At 45.1% G+C, this 26,647-nt stretch overlaps 1 protein-coding gene across 1 annotated transcript in view; it reads right to left on the reverse strand.

Annotated features, from left to right (window-relative positions):
- SLIT3 (slit guidance ligand 3) overlaps positions 1-14,654 on the reverse strand; it is a 524,002-nt gene extending 509,348 nt beyond the window's left edge. Inside the window, exon 1 of the mRNA XM_081937040.1 lies at positions 13,968-14,654. Within this exon, the coding sequence (XP_081793166.1) occupies positions 13,968-14,155 (188 nt within the window). The 5' untranslated portion in view covers positions 14,156-14,654. The remainder of the gene's footprint in view (positions 1-13,967) is intronic.
- Between the last annotated feature and the right edge of the window lie 11,993 nt (positions 14,655-26,647).

A 26,647-nucleotide genomic window follows, 5' to 3' on the forward strand; every position in this document is an offset into this window, starting at 1 on the left:
TTGTAGCTTTTTAGCAGCACATCTTAATCCAACTAAGAAAATAAGGGCCATATATGCAGCAGTAGGCAGTAGCAGAATCTGGTCATGTGCAAGATATTTGTGAACATCCTAGGGGGTGGGAGTACAGAAAGGCCAGGAGGCTGAATTCTTTATCCATTGAAGGTATTCTTTCTGACTGTTTTTCTTTTTTAGGGCTGAGAAAGAAAATATTTTTGTGGGTTTGTGAAATGAAAAGAATAGATTCTCTGTGTGTGTTCACAATATGAATCATCATAAGGGTTTTTTTCTTTCTTTCTTGTTGTTTTAAACATCATTTATGCCCTCTGTATTTAGTCTGCCCTAATGCTAGAGAGATGTATCATTGAGGAATTTCCGCATTGTTTATTTAGGCTTATGTGTGACATTGCAACCATCCCCATCCTTCTGGACAAATTATGGCCGACATTTAATGGCAAGCTTAAAGTAGGCCATGTAATGTTAGGGGCTGAACTCTTTTTTTTCTGCCAGTGATTTTGTTTTATAATAATTACTAGCAGATTTCATTCCTGGGGAACCCACACTACTTACTACATGCATGGCAAGCATTTTACATCAGCAGATTACAGTGGAGTTGATTGTCCTACATTTAGGGTAGAATATGCAGGGTATAACTAAGTGCGTAAAGAAACATGATAAATGTTCTATGTTTCTTCCTCGGTCATGTTTGTACTGAACAATGAGTAGAAGTTCAACCCGCCAGATTAAAATCTTTGCTACTCAGTAGGTCTGCCATATTCAACTTGCCAGGACCAGCTTTGCTCACATAAGCAAACTACTGCAGATAATGAGAATGTCTAAATGATGCAGAAGAGTTGGCTTTAAAGGTGGAGGAGAATTAGACTGAATTTCAAGCGACAAAATTTCGAAGGCCAACACTTCAATTTAGAGTCGGAGAGGTGAAACTCCATTGCTGTGGGAAATATCACCATACCTAATACCTATCCCTGTTTTTTCCTTCCTCCACTCCTCTGCCCATGCCTGCTATACCCACTGTATATTCCAAACATGCCAGAAAGCAGGTGAATGGACCACAAAGAACAAGAGTAAGGAGGCAATAAATAAGTGAAAACTCCAACAGCTTCTTTTCATTCAACACTGAGTTATTTAAGGGTAAGCATCTGGTGTCCAGATTGCAAGGTAGTAACCTACCCACAATTTATAAGGATTTCACTTTTTATCTTGCACATAATTTCTTTGAGGCAGTTAAGCAGAATGCCGCTTTGCATCTTTAGATGCTCTGTAATGTATGCATTCATTTGTATTCCCATTTTGCAGCTTGGAAAACAGAGGTAGTCATTTGTAACCACAGAATGGTCTGCAGCTTTCTAAAAAAAATCTTTGGGAATTTGTAGATATTTCCAATAGAAGTTAGATAGTAAAATAACAAGGCATACACAAGAGAGAGAGAGAGAGAGGGAGGGAGAGAGAGGGAGAGATTAAAATGTCACTCAAAAATAAGGTGTGGACTTGTAGTTATTATGTTACAGAATTTCAGTTAGCGCTATCTAATAAAAGAAAAAAAATCTTTGTTTGATTTCTTGAATATTTAATTCCTTTTAGTCCAAGTATTGTTTTTTTCTCAATATGCAGCTATGTCAATCCAAAAACATTTCATGCTATATCAGGTAAAGTAGGAAGCTGACCGAGTATTTTTCCCCTATACTGTTTTCCACAACAGTCCTAAGCTTATTTATTGAGAATCAAATTTCACTAAACCCGGTAGGCATAATATGTATTAGTGAATGTAGTTTTTATCTTTTATGATTGTAAGTCACCAAGAGTTACCTTGAGATTACATGGGCAGCCTATAAATTTTATAAATAAATAAATAAATAAATTTTCAACGCGAATCAGAAATTTGCAACAAATCACTATGAGGGCTAATTAGGAATGAATCTTGTGTCCAGTCCAAATGTAACCAGCAAACATTAGCAATCAATAACTGCATTTCAAAAGAGAAACTTTGGGATTCAGACTTCAAGTCTCATTTCTGATAGAAGCTTTCCAGGTCTCCTAGCATCTGTTTCTGCCCTGGGAAAATGTCAAGGAGGATCCAAGTGACAAAAACAGTGTTGGGATGAAGCCCATTCCTTTCCTACATGGGTCCACAAGACAGTGCCCATATGTAAATGGGCAGAGCTTGTGGAATGATACTGCTTTCATCATTCTGACAAAACCCACAAGAATTTGTAGATGCCACTATTTTTGCCACAATACATATTCCATAAGTAGAAAAAAATGAAACATAAATGTTAAGTATTTGCAGCACTTGTAGTCCGCAACTTAGTTTGTTTAGTTACTATTTGAAGTTACTGTACAGTGAAAAAAGTGGCTTATGACTGTTTTTCACACTTATGACCATTGCAGCAACCCTGTGTTTATATGATCAAAATTTGGTTACTTGGCAACTGGTTCATGCTTATATTGGTTTTAGTGTCCGGGGTCATATGATCACCTTTTGCGCCCTTTGCATATCTGTGTTACTAACTTAACAACTCCTGTGATTCACTTAACAGTTCTGGCAAGAAAGGTGGTAAAATGGGGCAAAACTCACATTAAAAGTGTCTCACTTAAGAACAGAAATTTTGGACTCAAATATGGTCATAAGTCGAGGAGTACCTGTACAAAACTTTTCGACTACAAATTGGTACAGGAACACAGTGGTTCAGTGGCTAAGACGCTGAGCTTGTCAATCAGAATTCAGCAGTGCAAATCCCTAGCGCCACGTAATGGAGTGAGCTCCTGTTACTTGTCCCAGCTTCTGCCAAGCTAGCAGTTCGAAAGCATGTAAAAGTGCAAGTAGAAAAATAGGAACCACCTTTGGTGGGAAAGTAACGGTGTCCGTGTGCTTTCAGCGTTTAGTCATGCTGGCCACGTGACCACAGAGATGTCTTCAGACAGCTCTGGCTCTTCGGCTTTGAAACTGAGATGAGCAGAGTCCCTGGAGTTGGGAACAACTAGCACATATGTGTGAAGGAAACCTTTACCTTTAGGTACAGGTAGTCTTTGACATACAGCCTTAATTGGGAGTGGATTTCGGTCATTAAACAATGTGATTGTTAAGCAAAGCATCATGGACAATGTTTTATGACCATTTTTACTGGACTAGCTAAGTGAATCATGTAATTGTTAAGTAAAGCCAGATTCTCTTGTCACAAATTGTGATCCCATGGCTGCAGGACATTGCAACCATCATGATGTGAACAGGTTGCCAACCACCCAAATCGTGATCACATGGCCACAAGGGTGGCTCAACAGTCATCACTTCAAGGACAGGTGGTAAGTCACTTTGGTAACTTCATTGCTGTTGTAACATCAAACCATTGTTAAACATTTGGTCATAAGTAAAGGACTATCCATATTGGTTTCATTTTTTCAAATGATAAAGTAACCAAAAGTGAAATATTTGCATTACACAAAATCATATAGAAGCCTAAATAAGATTTGTAACTAACCAAATTCAACAAGTAGAGCTAATGCATCTCCTAGTTTACAAGTAGCCTGTTTAAAATGTCCCAAATACAGTCATTGTTCAGAGAGGCAAAAAATGGCAATAAAATCAGCTAGAATGGATACACAGTTTGTCTAACTACTAAATGGCACTTGAGAACATATTTAAGTACTTCGATGGTTATGATTTCCATATTCCTTTTGAGATGAAATTCCTAGGCAAAGAGCATCAGTGTCACATCTACAGGTAATCCTTAAGAGAATGCTATAATAAAGCCTACCCATTACATTTGCATATCACAATGATTGTTGGGTAAATATCTCGGCTAATGACCCATTCCTGCTCTCTCCAATGAATCGTCAAATGAATGTCCAAGTTGTTAAGTGGACTATGGGGCACTTCAGAATTGGGTGAGACCTTTAGAGACATAGTACCGACCCGGGTCTGCTGATCCTAGCACTCCCAAGGTCTCCGGCACCCCTGAGATGTCCTGTGCTCTGCTTCCCGACCCTTGGATTCCCACAGGCCTTTTCCCACAGGTCCTCCCATGCCATAGCATGACTCCATCCCACAGGCTAAATACCGTCCTTCTCACTTACCTTTTGAACAGTTCAGACACCTTCTAGAACATTGGAATGGAATTCTTCTTTATGCAGCCATATGCCGTGGTTTCAAAAGCAATGACCATTTTGTCCTACCCACAAAATGACAGCCACATTTGGGTCACCTCCGCACAACCAGAGACAAATTGCTTTGTTTTTCTGTGACATTCAGAAGTTTCTGCAGTGCTGTGTAGACCTTGTCAAGGCAGCAAAATGAAACAGTGTGTCTAGACGCTGCCATTTTGTCCCAGTCCAGAGATGGGTGGAAGAAAATGGCATCTATTTGTGTTGCTGCCGCATAGACAGGTACAGACTGGTTCATTTTGCTGCCTTAATGAAGTCTGCACAACATTGTAGAAGTTTTCTGCAATATTCAGATGTTTCTGCAGCACTATGCCGATCTCATTAAGGCAGCAAGGGGAAGCAGTTTGTCTGGTGGCCACCATTTTGTCCCAGCCCACAAGCAGGCAGGAGAAAAGGGACAGAGGTGTTCAGTTACCCCTGCGCAGGTTAGTCCAGGGGTTAGTCCAGGGACATGTGGACTACCCTCCTTCCCTAACTTGAGGTCCAGAGAGCTTCAAGTGGTAATTGTGATGGGTGTATGGGGAGCAGACCCAAGTGCTACAGGGTGCTGGCAGGGTAGGATGGGAGAGAGTCAGTGAGGTACGGCAGCATCCCTGTAGTCGGTCATAAGGGTGAATGGCCATACAGGCACGGCAGCCAACGTAACTTTGAAACAAGGCCTTATGTAATTTTGGGATGTCTATTGTAACTGAATATTCTTTAAGTGGCCTGTTGTACCTCAAGGACTACCTCTACATGCAATAAAAAAACTTGGCCTTTTGCACTGTTTATTTCAAAGATATATTCCAGTCAGTTTAGTATAACTGATTCAAAAGGAAGCCTGAAAAAAAGATTGTAGCCTAATATAAGTTTGTTTCTAAGCAAGAATGGGTTTTTTCAACCATAAGCAATATGCTAAATTGTAGGTCTCACACAATCATACATAGCACTTAACTCAGTTCAGACAAGCCTAAATCTGAAATATATTTCTTGCTTCAGTTAAGGAAAAGCAGAATCATAATGATACTTAAGAGTTTTAAATGCAATTTCCAAAACACAAACTTCTATACATTAACACAGCAGTAAAAACCTGGCTCATATTAAGTTCTTCCAATAAAAATCCTTCCCATTTTGTTAGTGAAAGCTATGGGCCATGTAAAACTTTTCACATGATGTGCTGACACGAAACATTATCGGATTTGTTTTCACATGTCTGAGACTGGTAAAATCTTGATTGCTCTTAAGTGATTGTACACAAAGGAACCCACGGGTGACTGAAAATCTGTGGACATGATTTTTCCATTGGCAATACTTTCAGCTAGTTACAATCCAAATCTATGCATTTACTTAGAAGCAATGCACAACAGAATTTACTTCAATGTATGAGTTTGTTAGATTTCCTGAGTTATGTATAATACTATAACAAAAAAATTAAACTCTCATTTCAATTAGTACTTCAACTTTTGTATATAAAAGTGTATATTAAGCCATTAGACAACTCCATTATTTTTTAAAGTCTCCTTAGATCATTTAGTCTCTCTCAATAGACAGCTTAGCATATAAGGTATGAAAGGTACAAATATTAATGGTAATTCCATGTTTTCCATAATGAGGAGAGGAGTATCCAGGATGGGTTGACCTTGTCCTCTCATTGATTGGGCTAAGTCAGTTAAGCTCTTTGGGCCACGCCCTGGTCACCAAGTACCACCCAGTTATCAACTCAGCCCCTCAACAGGCAGTTGTGATCATCCCAAGCTCCTGGAAAATTTTAAAGAAAGGATTGAACTCACTGTTTACTTGATTGCATTCGCTGTCTCCCTGCCTGAATGAGCAACTGGCTCTTAGCTAATTCCCTGGCCGGGAAGAGAGAGAGAGCATGCGCAGCAAGCCCTTCGGGGCAACACACAGCCCAGGTCATAAAGAGAGGCCTAGGGCACTAATTGAGACTGCGGGTGAGGGGATGCTCGCCTGGAAGCCCTGAGAAGGCAGTCATGTTGGAGAGGCTTAGCCAGCACTGGAGCATTCCGCTGCTCCCCCCCAGGGGATCGAGTGGAGAATCATGGCGTTTTTAAGTGCAGCAAAGTGCTCACGCCTGCCTGCGAGTGCCGGAGAGAGATAGCGGCCTGCAGAAGCTCGCAAAGCTCAGAAGAGAATGGAGGAAGAGAGAGAGAGAGAGAGAGCTCTCCAGTGGCAACGGAAGCCGCGCAGCAGCCCCAAAGACGCAAGCCGCTTCCACGTGTTCCCAGGGAGAGGAACTTTTTGAATTTGGAGCTGGTGGCCATTTTGGAACCACATGATCCAAGATGGCGGCACCCAGCAGCACAGAGGATGCCAGCAGGACTCAAGCCTCCAGCCCAGCAGCCAGCAGCCCCACTGGAGGAGCAGTGGAGCAGCTAACCAGGTCAGAGACTGCTACAGAGGCTGCTAAGGGAAAAGGAGGATGCAATGCAAAGGCAAAGAGAAAGCACATCTCCTCCAAGGGGGCCAAAGAGGCAGGCTGCAATTCCAAGCCCCCAAAGTCTGGCTCCAAATACGAAAGGAGAAGGCACCGACCCTTGGAGCGCATTTGCCACAAGGCCAGCAGCAAGAGGGCTACCCCTGGCCAGGAACCTGGGGAAGGATTTCCAGGGATTCATTCTCCTGACAGGACTGCAGATGGGGACCCCCCCCCCACAGGTGAGGATTCCTTTTGATACTTCAAGCATCTGGGGGGCTGCACAAGGATGGCAATCACCCCCATGCCCCACAGCAGCGGGACCCTCGCCACAGCCCATCCACACCTGCTGGCATAGGGGCAGGAATACCACCCACATCAGGGATGCCCAACTTCCAGGATATGATGATGCGGGCCTTCCAGCAGTGCATGGCAGCAACATTTCAGCAGCCATAGATGCAGACCCAGGCATCCCCCGTGCCTAGGGTCTCAGAAGGGCTAGAGACTCAGGAGCAAGATTTTCCAGAAACATCTGCCTCCTTCCAGGAGGACAGCAATTTGGATTCTGAAGAGGGCGAAATCAGAGAGGATAGACTCTCTGAGGACGAAGGCATGCATCCTCCCAAACCTACCTTCTCCAGATTGTTCCAGCCCTCTTTGTACAAATCCCTTCTGTTCAAGGCCAAGACATCTGCCAAGCTTGGCAACAGGCCAACAGAAGCCCTGGTACAACCCCAGGGGCTTTCAGCGGAAAACATTTTTAAGGAGCAGGCCATTGAGGCAGACTTTCCTAAGCATGATCAAGCGGCAATGGGCCTCTCCCACAGCAGGCCCCATGCCCACTTCCACGGACAAGACCTTCTTCAATGTGGACAGGGACATGGCCCAGGTGCTTTCACAACCAATCATCGACGCGCCTGTCATGGCCCTGCATTCACATACTAACCTGCCAGGGGAACCAGAGGATGCCCTGAAGGCGGAAGACAAAAAAGCTGACCTCACCTTACAGAGGATGCATCAAGCAGCGGCATGGGCAGTGAGAGCAGCCATCACCACCTCCTTCTTCAACCAGTCATCTCTGCTGTGGCTGCAAGACCTGCAGCAGCGAATCCCCATTTCAGATGGCAGGGCCCACCAAGACATCAACAAGCTGGTGGCCGCCACCCCATTCTCCTCAGATGCTACCTTAGCTGCAGCCAGATTTGCCTCCAGGGTGATCACCTCATCTGTGGCATCTCTCAGGCTGCTTTGGCTGAAGCAGTGGCAAGTGGAAGTATGCCACAAATGGCACCTGGCATCAGCCCCCTTCATGGGAGAATCCCTCTTTGGAGCAGCCCTCGACCCATTCCTGGTAGAGAACAAGGACAAGTGATAGGTGCTCCCCACTGTTCACAAGAATTCCAACTTCAGGCAGTGCTCTATTATCCTAAGGCCTCGGGCGGCTGGAGAATGATTCTTGACTTGAAACGCCTGAACCGTTTCATCTGCTATCGGAGGTTTAAGATGCATTCACTGCATTCCATCCTGGAAGGGATTAGGCAGGGAGATTTTATCACCTCCATAGATCTCACAGAGGCCTACCTGAATATACCCATAGCCATGGAACACCGTAAACATCTCAGGTTCTGCTACCTAGGGCACCACTTCCAGTATCGAGGCCTGCCTTTCGGGTTGTCGTCCGCCCCTCGAGTTTTCACGAAGGTAATGGCATTGGCAGCTCACCTGAGGCAGGTTCCTGTTTGAATTCAATGTTATTTAGATGACCTGCTGTTGCAGTAGTCCTCCTTCAAGGGTGCGCTACGGGATCTAGACACTACTATGGCAGTCCTGAGAGACCATAGGTTTTTGGTAAACCTGGCCAAAAGCCACCTTCACCCCTCCACTAGTCTGGTCCACCTAGGAGCCCTGATAGATACAGAGGCACGCACGGTTTCTCTGTCATCAGAAAGACAGCTCTCTCTTAGGCAGCTAGCTGCTCAGGTAGCCAAGGGGTGTAGGGTAACCTTAGTCACACTGTCCAAGCTGCTTGGCACCATGGTGTCTGCCATTGGCATTATCCCTTGGGCTAGGTTCCACACCAGAGACCTCCAATGGTTCCTTTTGCCTTTCCAACAAAGGCGTATGAGCTGCTCCCAGACCAAGGTTCTTCTGCACACAGAAGTATCCCGCTCACTGACTTGGTGGATGTCCCCGGCAATCTCCAAGGACGAGATCTTCAGAATGCCAGACGGGGTGATGGTAACAACAGACACAAGCCTGTTTGGATGGGACACCCATCTGCAGGCTCAGATGGTGCAAGGACGATGGAACTAGGCGGAACTGACTCACAACATAAACTGGTTGGAGCTCAGGGCAGTCCGCTGGGCCCTCCTTCAGACGGGGGGGACCAGATCGAAGGCCCTCATGAAGGAGGCCAAATGACTGGGGCAGTGGGTCGAAAGGAACCTTCTGTCATTGACTGTGGAACATATAGTAGGGTGGACAACATCAGAGCCGACTGGCTCAGCCAGACCGAGGTGGACAATTCAGAGTGGAGGAAGTGGCACAATTCGAATTGACAATTCGAGGAAGTGGCAAGGCACTTTGGGTGCCCGGAGGTCAACCTATTAGCCACCCCTCTCAATGCCCAGCTCCCGAAATTTTATTCCAGGTATCAGACACGGAGGGGGTGGATGCTCTCTGATGCCCATGGCCCTGGGGGCTCCTCTATGCCTATCCACCATTAACCCTGATTCCCAAGGCCATACAGAAAATCCTGTGGGAGGAGGGCGAAGGTGGTGGTGATTGCCCCACACTGGCCCCGGAGGCCTTGGTTTGCCGATCTCCAATCTCTCTCGATGGACAGGCCCTGGAGGATCCCCCAGGAGAGGATCTCCCTCAGCCAGGGATCTCTGGAGCACCTGGACCCTCAGTGGCTTCAGTTGACCGCTTGGCGCTTGAGCGGAGCATCCTGAGGGAAGGCCACTTCTCCCCCAGGGTGATACAGACTATTCAGGTGGCTTGCAGACCTTCCATGGAGTGCATTTATGGCACTACATGGCATGCCTTTTCAACATGGTGCAGCTCCAGGGGCCACAATCCGGTTCGAGCCGTGATCCCGCAGGTTCTGGACTTCCTTCAGGATGGGCCTGGACAGAAGTGTTAGCTCTCAACACGATTAGGAGACAGATCTAAGCCATCTCATCGGTACTTCTGTGCGGTAGGTCTCAGACCTTGACTCACCACCCTATGGTCAGGCAATTCCTCAAGGGGGCATCCAATCTTAAGCCACCTACGGTACACAGGTACCCCTCCTGGGACTTGCATAAGGTGTTGGATGCTCTGACAGGCCCTCCTTTCGAACCCTTGCAAACTGTGTCTCTTAGGTTTTTGACTCTTAAAGTGGCCTTTCTGGTGACCATCACCTCAGCCAGGTGGATATCCGAACTACAGGCTCTGTCGACCAGGGAGAATCTCTGCGTGTTCCACCAGGACAGAGTAGTACTAAGGTTGGACCCCTCCTTCATCCCTAAGGTGTGCTCCTGCTTCCATCGCTCGCAGGAATTGATATTGCCCAATTTCTGCTCGGATCCCTCTCACCCGATAGAGAGGAAGTGGCACAACCTAGACGTAAGGAGGGCTCTGTGGATTTACCTCAGAAGAACCTGGCTGAACAGGAAGTCTGAAGCCTTGTTTGTCTCTTTCCAGCAGGGATCCCTGGGGAACAAGGTGACATCCACCACCATAGGCAGATGGTTACGAGCCTGTATTGTTACCGCCTGCCAAGCACGGGGTCTGCAAACACCGAACTCTATTACAGCACATTCCACATGAAGCACAGCCACCTCAACGGACTGGGCCACCCAGGCCTCGTTGACAGAGATCTGTAGGGCAGCTACGTGGTCTTCCCCCTCACCATTTGTGAGGAACTACAAACTGGACTCCTTTGCCTCTGCAGAGGCTTCATTCGGGTGTAGGGTGTTGCAGGCTGTGCACAGGCAGAGGTGACGCCTCACTAGGCATAGGGTTTGTATGAGCTCTTAACATGGGTAACTCTCCCTAGGGACGTGAAAGCTTTGGTATGTCCCATCCTGGATACTCCTCCCCTCACTATGGAGAAAGGGCGTTGGTACTTACCTGATACGCCTCTTCTCATAGTGAGCGAGGAGTATCCAGCCCCTCCCTCATATGTAACATGAGCATTATGTTTGATGGTTGAGCTGTTCTGTTGAAGAAATAAATTAAGGTTGAAACTAAGATAAATTCTGGAGTGGATGACACAGTGAGTCGGATAAGGTTCTTTGCCGATAACTGGGTGGTACCTGGTGACCAGGGCGTGGCCCAAAGAGCTTATCTGACTCAGCCCAATCAATGAGAGGACAAGGTCAACCCATCCTGGATACTCCTCCCCCACTATGAGAAGAGGCGTATCAGGTAAGTACCAACTCCCTATTTCCGATAAATTATTACTCTTTAAAGGCATTAAGTTTTCTCTAGCTTCTATAATTTGAGAATGGACATTCTTTTATTTAAGTAATCATCCAAAGCCATGAGTATGAAAACAAGACTTGTCAATACCATTGAGTTTTATTCAGTCCCTAAGTATTTAATGGACTGGTAGTTTTCTCATATGAGAGGCAATCTGATGTAGTGGTTACAGTACCATGCTAGAAGCTGGAAGATTGTGGGTTCTAGTCCTCCTTTAGGCACAAAGCCAGCTGAATGACCTTGGACCAATCACTCTCTCTCAAGGAGGCAGTGGCAAACCACTTCCAGAAATTTTGTCAAGGAAACAGCTGGGACTACTCAAGACAGTTGCTAGGAATCAACAAAGGCAAAAAAACCCTAATATTTCCATAACCTCACAAGAATAAAGGAGGAGGAGGAGGAGGAGGAGGAGGAGGAGGAGGAGGAGGAGGAGGAGGAGGAGGAGGAGGAGGAGGAGGAGGAGGAGGAAACAGATCAGTTACCTATTCTCTATTTAACTTTGGATAGAAGTTTGGAATTAAAAGGAAAAGCTCAAGTGCTAAGCATTCAGAACATTTCTTATTGATCTTTCTATAAGGCAAGGAACATGCCTTAAAGAAATGCTTTCAGAAGATGTTTCTTCCTTCATATCTCAGACTATTGACCTTGATGAAAGCCGTAAGTTCTAATAGGAGAATGGGGCAGAGTGCTAAGCTGAAGTGTGTCCAGCTACTTGGTGGCCTCTGTGTTTTTGGGTGAACATAGCAAAGCATGGTTCAGATAACTATCAACACACCCATTCTCTTTATTATTTAACCTTGAAACATATATGCAAAATCTAATATTTTATAATCTAATTCAGATTTTTGAGTATGAGTCCTGAGTGGACATTCGTAAATTTATAACCCACATGGAACTATAACTTTCTATTTTAGCCATCTTTTCAACAGCATTTTGAATCTATAGAATGATGCCCTCAACTGAAGTTTAACATTTTGCACCAAAAATATCTCAAACTGAAGAAATATTTTGACTTGCATTTTAATTGTTTAAAAGCAGGAAAGGGAATTAAGGACCCCAGTGCAATTATTATGAAATTAAACTATCTACTAGCCTTTCTTTTCTTTGGACAATACTTGGCCATTCAATATAACGTTTTAAAATCTCTGCCATTCCATGTAAATAAGACTTATTTGACTGATACTTCTGCAACTGACCCTGTTAAACTCTAGGAAAGTGGTTTCAAGTGCATTTCTAGCTGAAATGTGCACTGAGTTCAGTATTTCAGATTATGTGATTTGAACATGTAATTATGAACTATATACCTGTTGTGGTAATTGAAAGCTAAGTCATAATGACATGTATTGGAAGTAAATCCATGCAATTCCCAATGGAACTTATTTAGATGGATTAGACAAGTTACAGAATACCTTTTCTAGAATCAACCAATATTCATCATGGAAACAAGACCTCGAGCTTATCTTATAAAGGCGGATGAGTACTTTACTGACACTACAGATTTAGTTATAATTGATTAACTTGGCAGTTAAGGTAGGAACACAAGACAGTAAAGCAATATGTACAACATATACAAACTTCATGTTAGTGTATTAAAGATGTCAAAGGCATTCACTACATGCTGTAATATATCCTACTTCACTGTATGGCTGAAGTATGAAGATTTACTTTCAGTGAGCAGAGTATATATAATCACACATATATAAATACAAAGGAAGACATATTTTGTAAAATGTGTATAGCCAACATTCTAACTGCTGACCAATAAGTAAATCACAGAACTGAGACATACTTTAGTTACAGTGCAAGTACTGTACAGTGCAAGTACTGTACAGTGCAAGTACTATTCACAGGATAAGTCCTTTTGTAAGTAGAAATATATTTCCCTCTTTTAAAAAAGTGCATTGCTATGTACACTTCAAAGATCAGTTAACACCTTTGACAGTCTATGCCACAAGCATATGGCAAGCATCTCTTCTGTTGACAATAACATACAGTATATTCCTAGATGAAACCAATCGTTCTGATTTCTGATATTAACTCATTAAATCCTAAAGGAAAACTGATCCCCAATTAGATATACCTTACTTTTTTTTTTCTTCCTTAAGTATTACAGCTACAGGAAGGCTGAAGGGCACACTTTTACCACAAGTCATCAACTACTAGCAGTAACTCTCCATAGGACTTATTGTTAGGTAGGTGTGCATGGACAAACATGTACACATATAGAGCAATATGGAGCTCATAAAAAAAAAAGCCACCTGTGGAAACTAGAAAGGCTGAGTGAGTCCCAGAGTGTTCTTGTTAATCATTCTAGCTAGAAGAAAGCAGCCTTGCTTTGAAGTATCCTTTGCAATTGCTGTGGCAAACTCCTCTAGAATGGCCCTGAGAATGGGTTATCTTCCCAGCTGCAGTTTCCTGGATGCGTCTTAAAGAGGTTGTGGAGCGTTGAGGTGGAAATGCACGTAAACTAGCTCCAGGATTCTAACGAGACATTCCAGTGAGCATCATGTGGGGAAAATGCCAAGCATACTTGTTGCATGTGCTCCACTGCCCCGGCTCTTCTCTTTGCCTTAACATTTACCCACGACGGCTACGCGATTAAACCTCAAACCCACAGATATAAATACAACAAAGGCTCTTTATCGGGCACTCACTTCCTTGCCAGGAAGCTGATGAGCAGCCCCCATGGATCACCATCCCAAGATATATACTTCAGGGCCATTATGCCGGACAAAGCCGGGATCAAACGTAGAATCACCCGCCCTCCCCAAATCTCATGTTTCCTTCAGTTCCTACCAGCGGTGTTGTCAAATGCCCCACAGGGGAAAAAGAAAGTCTTTTCAGGCAACCTGCTGGCATTTTACCCGCCGCTTCTTGCTCTTCCTCCTCCCCACCTCCTCCCGGTACTCACACTCTCTCCGCATTCCTGGGAATGCCTCGGGGCACCGTTTTAAGTCCCAATCCGTGACAATCCACGCCGGATCCCGAGCAGGTACATTTACTGGGACACGCTTCCGTGCCAGGCGGCCAAAGCGCCACGCTCCACAGAACCCAAAACAAACGGAGGCGCCCCGAACTCTCGTGGCCTGCGCCCAGCATGATCGGCGCCTCTGCGGATAAGAAACGAGCAGAAGCGAATTCAAAAGAAAAAAGAAAAGAAAAGAAAAGAAAAACTTGAATCCGATCCCGAAACCGGCGCGGGAGCCAGAACAAGCAAGCTCAGCACCGCCGGGGGAAACGGGATGATGCTACGGAAGACATCCCTTTCAAACTCCCGGACGCGTCTCCGCTTTGAGCAGTCACCCTCAGGGAAAGCTCCGAGGGACGTCCCGGTCCCCCTCTTCGCAACCGAAGGCACAACCTGCCCAACTCAGCTGTGCTCTTGTCTTCCTTTGCGAGTCCAGGTAATCGGACGGTGGGAAAAGGCGGGGGAGCTCAGCGGCCTCAGACCCTCACTCGACCGGCCAAGCCCGCCGCGCACAGCCCAGCATGGCCCCTTGAAAACCAACAGCGGCCGCACCAGGATCCAAATCCCAAGAACGGAGCCTGCAGAGCTTGAGGAGACCCGGGGGCGCTCGCAACCGGCCGCCTCTCCATGGACTGGGCACGGCAAAACAGGCGGACCCAGGAGCCGCGGGAGACGCCCCCTCCCCTCCCCAAAATGTAACCTCTCGCCGCTGATTGGCGGCCGCCCTTCTTGACGTCACGCAACTTCGGAACTTTGGCAGGGTAGGTAGGGCAAAAGTTTGAAGTGCGGCGGCGGCTGCCGAAGGGAGTGATGATGCGCGGAGCGGAGGTGGCTGGCTTCTTCGCGAAGTGGCTGGGTTGCACCGAGGCATTGGCAGGGCTGCCTGGTCGGGCTTAAAACGAGAGAAGCTAGTGGAACCTGAAAAACTAACCAGTCGGTGCTAACGTAACTCTAGCGGTTAAAAAAATGCGCCGAGTGTGCACAAAAGTACCTTTTCCTTACTGCTGCGAGACGTAACTGTGCTCATCCTTCACATAGCTCTGGATAGCTGATTTGGGACCTTTGATTTCTCCTTTTAGAAATGATAGGTGGTACGACGGTTCTAGATCTGGGCTTCCAAAACACTAAGTGTGCAGGAAGAAGGAGACACAGGAAGCTTTGACTGTCACTGGTTGTGGTTTCAGTGAAGCAGGTCTGGTAGCCCTATTCTTCTATGAGGGCTAAAATTCCTTCGTAAGGCGTTCTTACTATAATTATTGCTTACACTGAAACAGGATTCAGACACCAGGCATTTTTGGCTAAAGAACAAGTTCCCAAACTGTGACTTGAGCCTTGTCTTCTATAAGTAGTATTTACTGGATCTTTATAAACCTTACCATTCATGTTCAAGATCATTACCATAGCCAGAAGTACTGAAGCTTGTTCTGTTATAAATTACAGTCGTTTGCCAATGAATATCCATTTTAATTTGCAGGATTAATGTCATTCATTCATTTGTTAGTTCATCTATCCATTCATTCATTCATTCATTCATTCATTCATTCATTCATTCATTCATTCTGGCAATCTCATTCAAAGGGATTTGAGCACCTTACATCAAAGATCCTGGTTCAAAATTCAACCAAACCCTAATCTGATGTATACTTTGATTCCAATTATTTTATTTCAGAACTGATTTCCTGTATTAAAACTTCATGACCTGAAAGTTTGACCCTGGGTATGTCTGACAGTGTACTCTAACTTTCTGCCAGGCCGTGTGATATGCATACCTGCGCAGGGACACAACACAAAAGTCTTTTTACACTCTGTTTTTGTTCATCATTATCAAAACTGAACAAAGACAGTTCAAAACTGTCATCGTTTTACCTTTTGGGAAACCCTGCTAGGTAGTGACTGTTTCCACATGACGTCCTTACCCCAAGTTAAAAACATGGTTTTGCTCAACTAAAACTGTTTTCTGGATTTGTAAAATCAACGAATCATACAGGTGAAGTTTTCACAACACATTAGGCTGAAATGTCATTGGCTAGTTTGTGGTTCACAGTGTCATGTCGATACACCCAAAGAATTCTACAGAAAACACACTTCCAGATAGGGATCTATAGGAATAGATCTATCCCAATGAGGTCTAGTAAGAGTTTTAACATCTGGACTAGTTGGGTTTTTTTTAGCTGAACCTATGCTTTCTTAAACATTTTGTTGATAGACCAGCTGCAGTACTTCCAGCTTTGTTTTTATCTGTAATATAAATAATAATACAGTATTTATATATTGCAGCAATTAATAGGATCTGTTAATCTTAATTTGAGTTTATTGATCAGAATGGTGGGCAGTTCGGCAGTAGGAATCCCTAGTGCCGCCTAACGGAGTGAGCTTCTGTTGCTTGTCTCAGTTTCTGTCCACCTAGCAGTTCAAAAGCATGTAAAAATGCAAGTAGAAAAATAGGAACCACCTTTGGTGGGAAGATAACAGCGTTCCAAGTGCCTTTGGCATTTAGTCATGCCAGCCACATGACCATGGAGACGTCTTTGGCCAGTGCGGGCTCTTCGGCTTTGAAACAGAGATGAGTACTGTCCCCTAGAGTCGGCAATGACTAACACATATGTGCGAGGAGAACATTTACTTTTTATGTAGGGTTGGCCCTGGTTAGCTCTTGGATGGAAGATAGCAAGGAAATTCCTAAGATGTCAACTGGACCAGGAAGTTGAACAAATTTAATATTGCAGAAGAAAAAGGAGACAACCACCTTTGTATTAATGCCAAGAAACTTTAAACTAAAACAGAATGTGGTCATCTGAAGTTGACTTCATCTCACAGAGAACCTTATTGACAGTATTGACCTGGTGAACAAACTTTGCCTAAGGATAAACTGGGATAATATTCTTGATGTGATTTGTGGTCATAGGACAAAGAATTATAGTAGTGAGCATCATGTATCACTTCCCTCATTAAACTACAGCTTGCATGGCCAGTGATGGAAATTATAGGAACAAAATGTGAGATACAATTCATTGTCCTTCCACGAATTAGATATTTTTCTCTCTCTCCACATTCTTTGTTCTTTTCATTATATGTAGCACCTTCCTGAGTCCAAGAGTTTGCAATATCTTTGATCTGTCCAAGCTTTCATAATGTTCTTGGAGCAAAGTAGACAAAAATTTCAAAGTCTTTCTGGAAAAAAATGAGTTCCAAGTCTAGCACATATAATTTCTGTGGAGTACATAAATTTAGTCCAACTTTCTCCTGTCAGGGTGCATATTTTCTCAGACACTACAAGGCTTTTCAGACACACGTTTATAGTTAACAGCACTGAGGGAAACCACCCAACATGTTAGCTTGTTCTATAAAATTCTCAGGTTTCAGAACTTTCTTGAACATCACATTTTGCTGATTTTTTCCCCACTCTTGTACTACCCTCTGGTGGTAGAAATGCTTTACATTTTTAACCAGACATAACTTTCCCAGTTGGAATCATTTCTCCAAGACAATGACTCCCAATTCATCAAGATAATTTCCCCCCCACACACACACCTCTTTTCATTGCTTGGAATTATATCAAGACAAGATACATTTCAGATCATGCCATTCATACCATTAGGTTTGTACTGATGGATATATTTATACAGTTTCCCTGGGAATAACTCTATTAATCTGGAATAGCAAAAACATTGCTGGTGTTAAATACATAACAAGGGTGGGAATCCTTGTTGATACGGCATATTTCCAAATAGGATGTTCAAGAAATACATTAAGTCTCAAAGTATAGTATACTGTACTCTCTGGAGTATAGTTCTCCAGAGAATAAAGGGGAAATTATACAGCAAACCCTTTCAGGAAAAGCACTTCCAGTACATCATGAAAGTTCACTTATTGAATAAAAAAATGCAATGATGATAAGATATCTTTAAATTCCATTATTTACAGGACTGCCTAAAAATAAGAATCTTTTTTTATCATAGAATTTACAGTGGGAGATGCCACTGCTTACTGAAACCTTTCTTCAGAAATGTGCTTCCTTTCTACATAACTGCTTGCTTCAATTAGAGTTAGGAAAGGCATCTTTATGGGGACTTCAGCACTAAGGAGGTATCCCTTCCCTTTGCCATACCCTTCGCTTCATTTCCTACCTCATCCCATGAAGGCCATTTTAAGACTCTCTAATCATCTCCACTCTAACAATTTACAGCATCTTCTACACTTATCTAATCACTGAGACAAAATATTAATAAAGGTGGACCAGCTTTACATTGCTTCAACAAAGGATGGCAATGCTATCAAGATGCTTTAAGTCAAGTATAGTCCCCATTCCACCTTTTCTTGCAGCATCTTAGAGCAATATAATTTTTTCTCCCTAGCCCAATTCAATACAATACAATACAATAATACAATAGCAGAGTTGGAAGGGACCTTGGAGATCTTCTAGTCCAACCCCCTGCCTAGGCAGGAAACCCTATACCGTTTCAGACAAATAGCTATCCAACATCTTCTTAAAGACTTCCAGTGTTGGGGCATTCACAACTTCTGGAGGCAAGCTGTTCCACTGATTAATTGTTTTAACTGTCAGGAAATTTCTCCTCAGTTCTAAGTTGCTTCTCTCTTTGATAAGTTTCTGCTCATTGCTTCTTGTTCTACCCTCAGGTGCCTTGGAGAATAGTTTGACTCCCTCTTCTTTGTGGCAACCCCTGAGATATTGGAACACTGCTAAATGTCTCCCCTAGTCCTTCTGTTCATTAAACTAGACATACCCAGTTCCTGCAACCGTTCTTCATATGTTTTAGTCTCCAGTCCCCTGATCGTTGCTCTTCTCTGCACTCTTTCTAGAGTCTCCACATCTTTTCTACATTGTGGAGGTCAAAACTGAATGCAGTAATCTACATGTGGCCTTACCAAGGCATTCTAAAGTGGTATTAACACTTCACGTGATCCTGATTCTATCCCTCTGTTTGTGTAGCCTAGAACTGTGTTGGCTTTTTTGGCAGCTGCTGCACACTGCTGGCTCATATTTAAATGGTTGTCCACTAGGACTCAAAGATCCCTCTCACAGTTACTACTATTGAGCAAGGTACCACCTATACTGTACCTGTGCATTTCATTTTCTTGCCTAAATGTAGAACCTTACTCTTTTCACCATTGAATTTCATTTTATTAGATAGTGCCCAATGTTCAAGTTTGTCAAGATCTTTCTGTATGTTAAGCCTATCTTTTGGAGTGTTGGCTATTCCTGCCAGCTTGGTGTCATCTGCAAATTTGATGAGTTCCCCATTTATTCCCTCATCCAAATCATTGATGAAGATGTTGAAGAGTACTGGGCCTAAAACAGAGGTTTGGGTTACTCCACCGCATACTTCCCTCCATGTAGATGCAGTTCCTTTGAGGACTACACGTTGAGTGCAGTTGGTCAGCCAGTTATGAATCCATCTGGTGGTGATGCTGTCTCACCCACATTCTTCTACTTTATCTAATAGTAGGTTATGGTCTACCTTATCAAATGCCTTATTGAATTCCAAGAAAACTATTCATTCTTGATGAAATAAATAAATAAAAATCAATCAATCAGATGTATGGAGGAAAACCTGAAATAACTCTTGGCACTATATTATAATTGATAATCTTCCTGTCTTGAATGAAAAATGTGGGTTCATAGGATCCTTTCAAATGCTGCATTATGTAGTTGGATGTTACCTCTCTATATGAAGAGACTGGGCAATTGTCCATAGAACCTGTCTTTTAAAACACCATGCATGCAAATGTACACATAGGATGCTTGAGATGTGCATTAATGTCACTGCCATATCTGCTCCTTTGATTTGTTTGGAAGGAAAGTGATAAGTTTCACCTTCCACGTTCTGCATTTCTAGGCAAGACCCAACTTTGCCCATATCAATAAGACTGTTAAAATCAAAACCAAAGTATGGTTGCTACATATTAACATGGCAATCCTGGCTCAGGATTTCATTTAGGTAAAAGGGTCTAAATAATTGATATTAATCCTGTGCATAATGCTCTGCAGCACAGTGTAAACTAAGGGGCGGGGGAGTCAGAGTTTAAATTTAAAGAGGTCTTTTCAAACTGGTGTTCTTCATAAGTGTGGAAAAATAACATCTCTCACACCCAATGTGGGATTATGGAAGTTGGTGTTGGAGGAAAAAGCTAATTAGAAAAAACGCATTGGAAAAACAAGAGTAGATCAGATCAGAGTATTACAGAGATAAGGGTAGAAAAGGATAACAATGAGTTTCATGATGTTTTTCATACAGTTAGTCCTCCACTTACAACAATTCATTGAATGACTTTTGAAAGTTACAGCAGCACTGAAAAGGTGACATGACCATTTTTCACACTCACTACTATTGCAGCATCATTGTAGTCACATGATCAAATTTCAGACGCTTGGCAATTGGTTCATATTTATGATGGTTACAGTGTCCTGAAGTCATGTGATCACCTCTTACAAGCTTCTGACAAGCAAAGTCAATGGTGAAGCAGAGTCATTTAACAACCGTGTTATTGACTTAACAGCTGCAGTAATTCACTTAACAACATTGGCAAAAAAATCATAAAATGGGGCAAAACTCACCTAACAAATGTCTCTTTCATTTAAGTAATATAAAATAACCCTATATTTGTTAGTTAATCGTACATAGCATCTGTAAATAGATAAAATAAAAAATTATTTTATTTTTTAAAAAATGAAATGGTTTAAGAGGAAAATGGAGAAATGTCATTCCATAAGCAAAATTTTGGTGAAAAAAATCTAAGGCTTGACAAAAATTGAACCACAAGTACATAATATATAATTCAACATCTTCTATATACCATTGGCTGATTTTGGAAGCTGAATAAGGTTGGACCTGGTTAGTGCTTGTATGGGACATTAAGAAATCCCAGAACTATAGCTAAAGTGGGAAATTGATTAATCCTGGCATGAGGCCAGGTTATCTGAGGCACTGCCTCATTCCAATGGGATTAGCCTACCCCATCAAGCCAGCAGAAGAGGCCTTCTCCAGACCCCATTGTCAATTTCAGGTAGCAGGTCAGAGAGAAGAGCCCTCTCTTCCATGTGCTCCAACCCTCTGGAATATTCTACCCCCTGAGGTGAGAATTACCGCCACCATTCTGGGCTCCTCAAAGAGCCTTAAAAGTTGACTCTGCCATTTGGTTTGAGGCATTGCCTTGAGATGGGGGTGCACTATGCTGGACATGGTTGAAGGAGTAAGAGACTATCATCTACATCTGTACCACCCATGCTCTCGGTTTTAACCTTTTATTTATTTCATTGTTGTTAAACTTAATTTTAATTTTTTGATGCTTTTATGTCTATGTGTTTATTGTAAACCAGCCAGACTCAATGAAATAGTGAAACGGACAGCATATCAATTTAATTGGCGGGCGCACCAAGGAGTAGGGCCTTCTCTGTGATGGGCCCAACCCTCTGGAATGACCTCCCCCCCGACATTAGAACCACCACTGACTTCCGCTCCTTCCGGCAAAAATTGAAGACACACCTGTTCCGATTGGCTGGCCTGGCATAATCACAACTGCTACGTCCTGGCAAACATATTTCTTAACTGGTATTTTAGGGGAATTGTTTCTTAAATTTGATTTTATGGGATATTTGTAGGGGTTTTAAATTATTTACTCAGCTGTACAGTTCTGTTAAACCTTTTTTATCCTCCTTCGTATCTATTTATCTATTTAATAATTTTAATTGCTTAATTTTATAGTTATTTATATGATGTATTTCCGATATGGACTGTACACCGCCCCGAGTCCCTTTTGGGAGAGGGGGCGGTCTATAAGCGCTCAGTAAATAAATAAATAAATAAATAAATAAATAAATAAATAAATAAATAAATAATAAATAAAATTACTACTACAAGTAAGAAGGCAATGGCAAAACATTTTTATATTGTTATTTAAAAAATAACATATAGAAATATTTACGTAGTCATCAAGATTTGAGTTCAGCCTGAAAGAAACTTTACCTCTAACTCTCTATATGGAACATTCAGTGCTGCTGCTTAATCCCACCCACCCCCCACCCCCCAACACCATTATCTCTTGTATTCATATTATTCAAATACTGCAACTTGAATTTTGAGATCTTTTATATAAATGTGATATTTTGTCACCTGATTACTGAAATTTTCTACCCAGGACAGTGCTGTATATCACTCATAGCAAATATCAAAGTCACATCTACATAGAATGAACTAGACAAGTGTTACTTTAACATTTTTGAAATACAAGTGGGAAAAATTCTTTCTGCCACATCTGAACATTTTAATTGTGATTGCATGCTGTGTTCTACATTTGTGGCTCGGGTTTAAACTCATTTACTTCATTTTATGTGATCATTCAATGACATAAGGGGAAGAGGGGGGGATATAGGGTCAAAGTACATCTGAAAGCGAATGGATCAGTGACTTATGAAACCATTAAGTAACCATGCAGCTGATTGTAACCCATTTTTGTCCAATTATATGGGCTAAGTTCAAAGTAGTTAATCCCATGGAAATGGTTAGGGTCTTTGGAATGTTGAGGTTTGCTAAGTATTAGATCCACAGCTGGTCCAGAATATAGCAACACGGACCGTATTGAACATACCATGTTACACAACATTGTTACTGTGTGAGATGCAGGAGAACCTTGTAGGCTCAGGTGAATTCTGGAGGCTGATTGTCTCCTTTAAAGGTGCAGGACCAGGTTACTTTGGTATTGTCTAGCCCTGGTGGTTTCTTCTGCCTCACCAGAGCTGGATGAGATGCTCTGTATTCCTTGGGGAAATAATATCATATACATGGTCTTCGGAAAAATACATTCTCTATCATGGTCCCTGCCTTGCAGAGTAGCCTTCTCCAGGAAATATAGATATCACTGATCTTGTTGTTGTTTCAGAGGACTTTTAAACCATGACTCTTTCCACCAAGCATTAAGGCCAATTTGATAATTTATTAGACCCCCTGTGTGTATGTGATTCTGGAAAGGAGGTTTTGATAAGAGTCTTGACATTGTTCTTCTTCCAATAGATTGGATATCTATCACCCAGAATTCCACTGGATTGGATGGGCAGCCATATAAATCTGATTAACAAATAAAATAAATAAGCCTTCATCAAATCACTGACAGAAGAAAAAGAACAATCATGTTTTTCATTCCATTTCTGCTCCCCATTTCAATGCTTTTACCATCAATAGGCTTTAAATATTATGATTTTATTTCTCCCGTATTTATAATCATGAGATTGTTTGTAAACTACTTTTGGATAATATTTATAAAACTGTGATGTGAAGAAGAGTGGGGAACGTTGAGGAATGTCCAACACTATTTTATTGAATATAACAGCAACTACTAATACAGGAGAGAATCGCCCGTCCCTCTGCTTGACAGCTATTTATACGAAGAGCTGTCAGGCAGAGGAACCAATCAGGATAGTAGAACAGCCCGCCTTCAGCCATGCCGCGCCTGATTGGCTAAGGCGCAGCATGGCTGTTGCTAGCCGTCAACAGAGGGAATCCCCGGTCGTATGTCGGGGAGGAAAGGAATATAACTCTCCTTCCCCCCCAGCGAGGACGCATGCGCGACAGAGGAGCATGCGTAGTCGCGAAGATACGCAGGGCGGCATCGGACATGCCCAGAACGCCTCAGAACTGGGCAGACCATCGGAGGAGGAGGTGGTGCCCGTGGAAGCTCCTCCCGGGAGGGAGTAGAGCTCCGGGCGCCATCTTGGAGGCCTATCCCAGGAGGAGGCGGAGACTCTGGAGCAGGTAGGCAGGGCCGGGGTGGCCCGACCGCTGGCGGGCTTGAGTCAGGGAAATTTGAATTACTTGTATGGTAGGGCTGGCCTGATTGAGGGAAGGCCAAGGCGGGGTGCAACGATGGGACTGGTTGCCCAACGGGGGCTGGATTGCTGGAGGGCTGTGGCCAGCGGAAGGCGCCGGGCCCAGTCTCGGCTTGCAGGTCTTGCGGAGCAGGCAACGGCCACGGCGGAGGGATCGGTTGCGGCGCCAACCCGAGGGTCTGCGGTTGAATGGCAGCGGCCGACCCTGCAGGGTTGTTGTTTGGATCCAGAGGTAGGCGACGCCTTAACTGATCCACGTGGCGGCGCCAGTCTGCACCGTCAGCGGTCCGGACCCTGTAAGAGCAGGGGCCAGTTACAGAGGTGACGGTGGCAGGCACCCACTTCAAGTCCCCCTAGAAGGCCCTTGCCCAGACCGTATCGCCCTCGAGGAAAGAACGGGAAGGGGCCCCCAGGTTGCTCGGCTGTGCCTCTGAATAGGTTGGGTGCAACCTATCTAAGGTGGTCCGCAGGCGCCGGCCCATCAGCAGCTCAGCAGGGGTTTTTCCGGAAAGTGGGCACGGGGTGGAATGCTGTACCAGGAGGTAAGCAGCCACCCTCGTGGGCCAGTCGCCCTTGTCCATCCGTCCAAGGGCGTCCTTGGCCGAGCGGACAGCGCGTTCCACCCGGCCATTGCTGGCCGGATGATAGGGGGCTACCGGGGCGTGCCGAATGCCCTGGGAGGCCAGGAGTTCCTGAAAGGCAGTGGATGCAAACTGGGGCCCATTGTCCGACACAACGACGTTTGGCAAGCCATGGGTGGCAAACAGGCACGTTAATGCCCGGACAGTGGCCTCGGCTGTGGTGGAGGTCATGAGGATGAGCTCCACCCAGCGCGAGTAAGCGTCCACCACGACCAGGAAGACCTGGCCTCGGAAAGGCCCAGCGAAATCCAGGTGGAGGCATGACCATGGGCTGCGAGGAATCTCCCACTCCCGCGGCGGGGCCGCCGGAGGCGCTGGACGGGAGACTTGGCAGGTCGAGCACCTGGCAACCCAGGAGGCAATCTCGTCATCCAGACGGGGCCACCAAACATAGCTGCGCGCAAGCACCTTCATGCGCGCTATGCCTGGGTGGCCCTCATGGAGGCGAGACAGCACCTGTTCGCGCAAGGCGGGTGGAATGACCACCCTGTCCCCCCACAGGAGGCACCCACTGTGGAGGGACAGCTCTAGCTGCCTGGCCTTGTAGGGGCGGTAGTCGTCGGACACCGACCCCACAGGCCATCCCCGCAGAACCCAAGCCATCACCTGGGCGAGGGTGGGGTCAGCCAGAGACACTGCAGCCACATCGCTCGCGGAGAGCGGCAAGGCCAGGTCTGCAATGGCCAAAACAGACAGGCAAGGCACTGTCTGTGGGTTGGAAATGGGCAAGGGGCAGCGGCTGAGGGCATCAGCGTGCCCCAGCTGCTTGCCAGGGCGGTAGACCAGGGCATACGAGTATGCCGCTAGGAACTCCACCCAATGGGTCATGCGGGGAGACAGGATGGGAGGGGTCGGACGGTCACCGGCCAGAAGCCCAAGGAGCGGCTTGTGGTCAGTGAAAAGCGTGAAATGCCGTCCGTATAGGTACTCGTGGAACTTTTTAACCCCGGACACAGCAGCCAGAGCCTCCTTGTCGATCTGGCTGTAGTTCCTCTCTGCTGGAGAGAGTGTCCGGGAATAAAAAGCTATGGGGGCTTCCGAGCCGTTGGGGAGGACATGGCTCAGGACAGCCCCCAAACCCACGGGGGAGGCGTCACACGCTAGAGTCAGGGGCATCCTGTCACTATATTGGACTAGGACTGCCTCTGACGTCAGCATGTCTTTGACAGCCGCGAACGCATGCACTTCGCGGCTGCCCCAGCACCAGGCCGCGGATCGGTCGAGCAACCGATGCAGCGGCTTGGCTAGTGACGCCTTGTGCGGCAAAAATGGCGCATAAAAGTTCAAAAGCCCTAAGAACGACTGCAGCTCCGCCTTAGAGGCGGGGGTGGGGGCGTTCTTAATGGCTGCGACTTTAGCAGGGGTGGGGTGGATTCCGTGGGCATCTATGGAGAAGCCTAGGAAGTCCACTTTAGGCACAGCAAATGAACATTTGCTGCGCTTTAATTTGAGACCCGCGCCCCTAAAATGGTCGAGGACCTTCCCCAACATTTCGAGGAGCCCTGAGCGGCTGGAAGCAGCGATCAGGACATCGTCAAAATAGGGTACAACGCCAGGGAGCCCATGGAGCAATCGCTCCATGAGGCTCTGGAAGATCCCCGGGGCCACGGAAACGCCGAATTGGAGGCGGCGGCAACGGAAAGCCCCTCGGTGGGTGACAATAGTCTGTGCAGCCGCCGCTTCGTCATCCACCGGGAGCTGCTGGTAGGCCTGCGCCATATCCAGTTTCGTGAAAATACAGCCCTGCCCCAGGGAGTGGAGCAGGTGCTGTACAACAGGGACTGGATTGGGGTTTGCCTGAAGGGCCAAATTGATGGTGGATTTAAAGTCGGCGCAGAGACGTATGGAGCCATCGGCCTTCACGGGGACCACTATTGGGGTCTCCCAACGTGAGTAGTCAACAGGCTCCAATACGCCCTGCGCCAGCAAGCGGTCAATCTCCTCATCAACTTTGGCCCTTAAGGCAAAAGGCACCCTGCGGGCCTTCAGCCTAATGGGAGCAACCTGGGGATCTAGGTTGAGAGAGATGGGGGTACCCTTATACAGCCCAAGCTGTCCGTCAAACACGTCCACGTAGGCGGAGATGACGGCAGCCACGTCAGGGGATGTGTCTGAGAGGGAATACACCCCCTGCACGGAGA

This window comes from Natrix helvetica (genome assembly GCF_964273705.1).
Source record: "Natrix helvetica genome assembly, chromosome: 1".
NCBI classification, from domain to species: Eukaryota; Metazoa; Chordata; class Lepidosauria; order Squamata; family Natricidae; genus Natrix; species Natrix helvetica.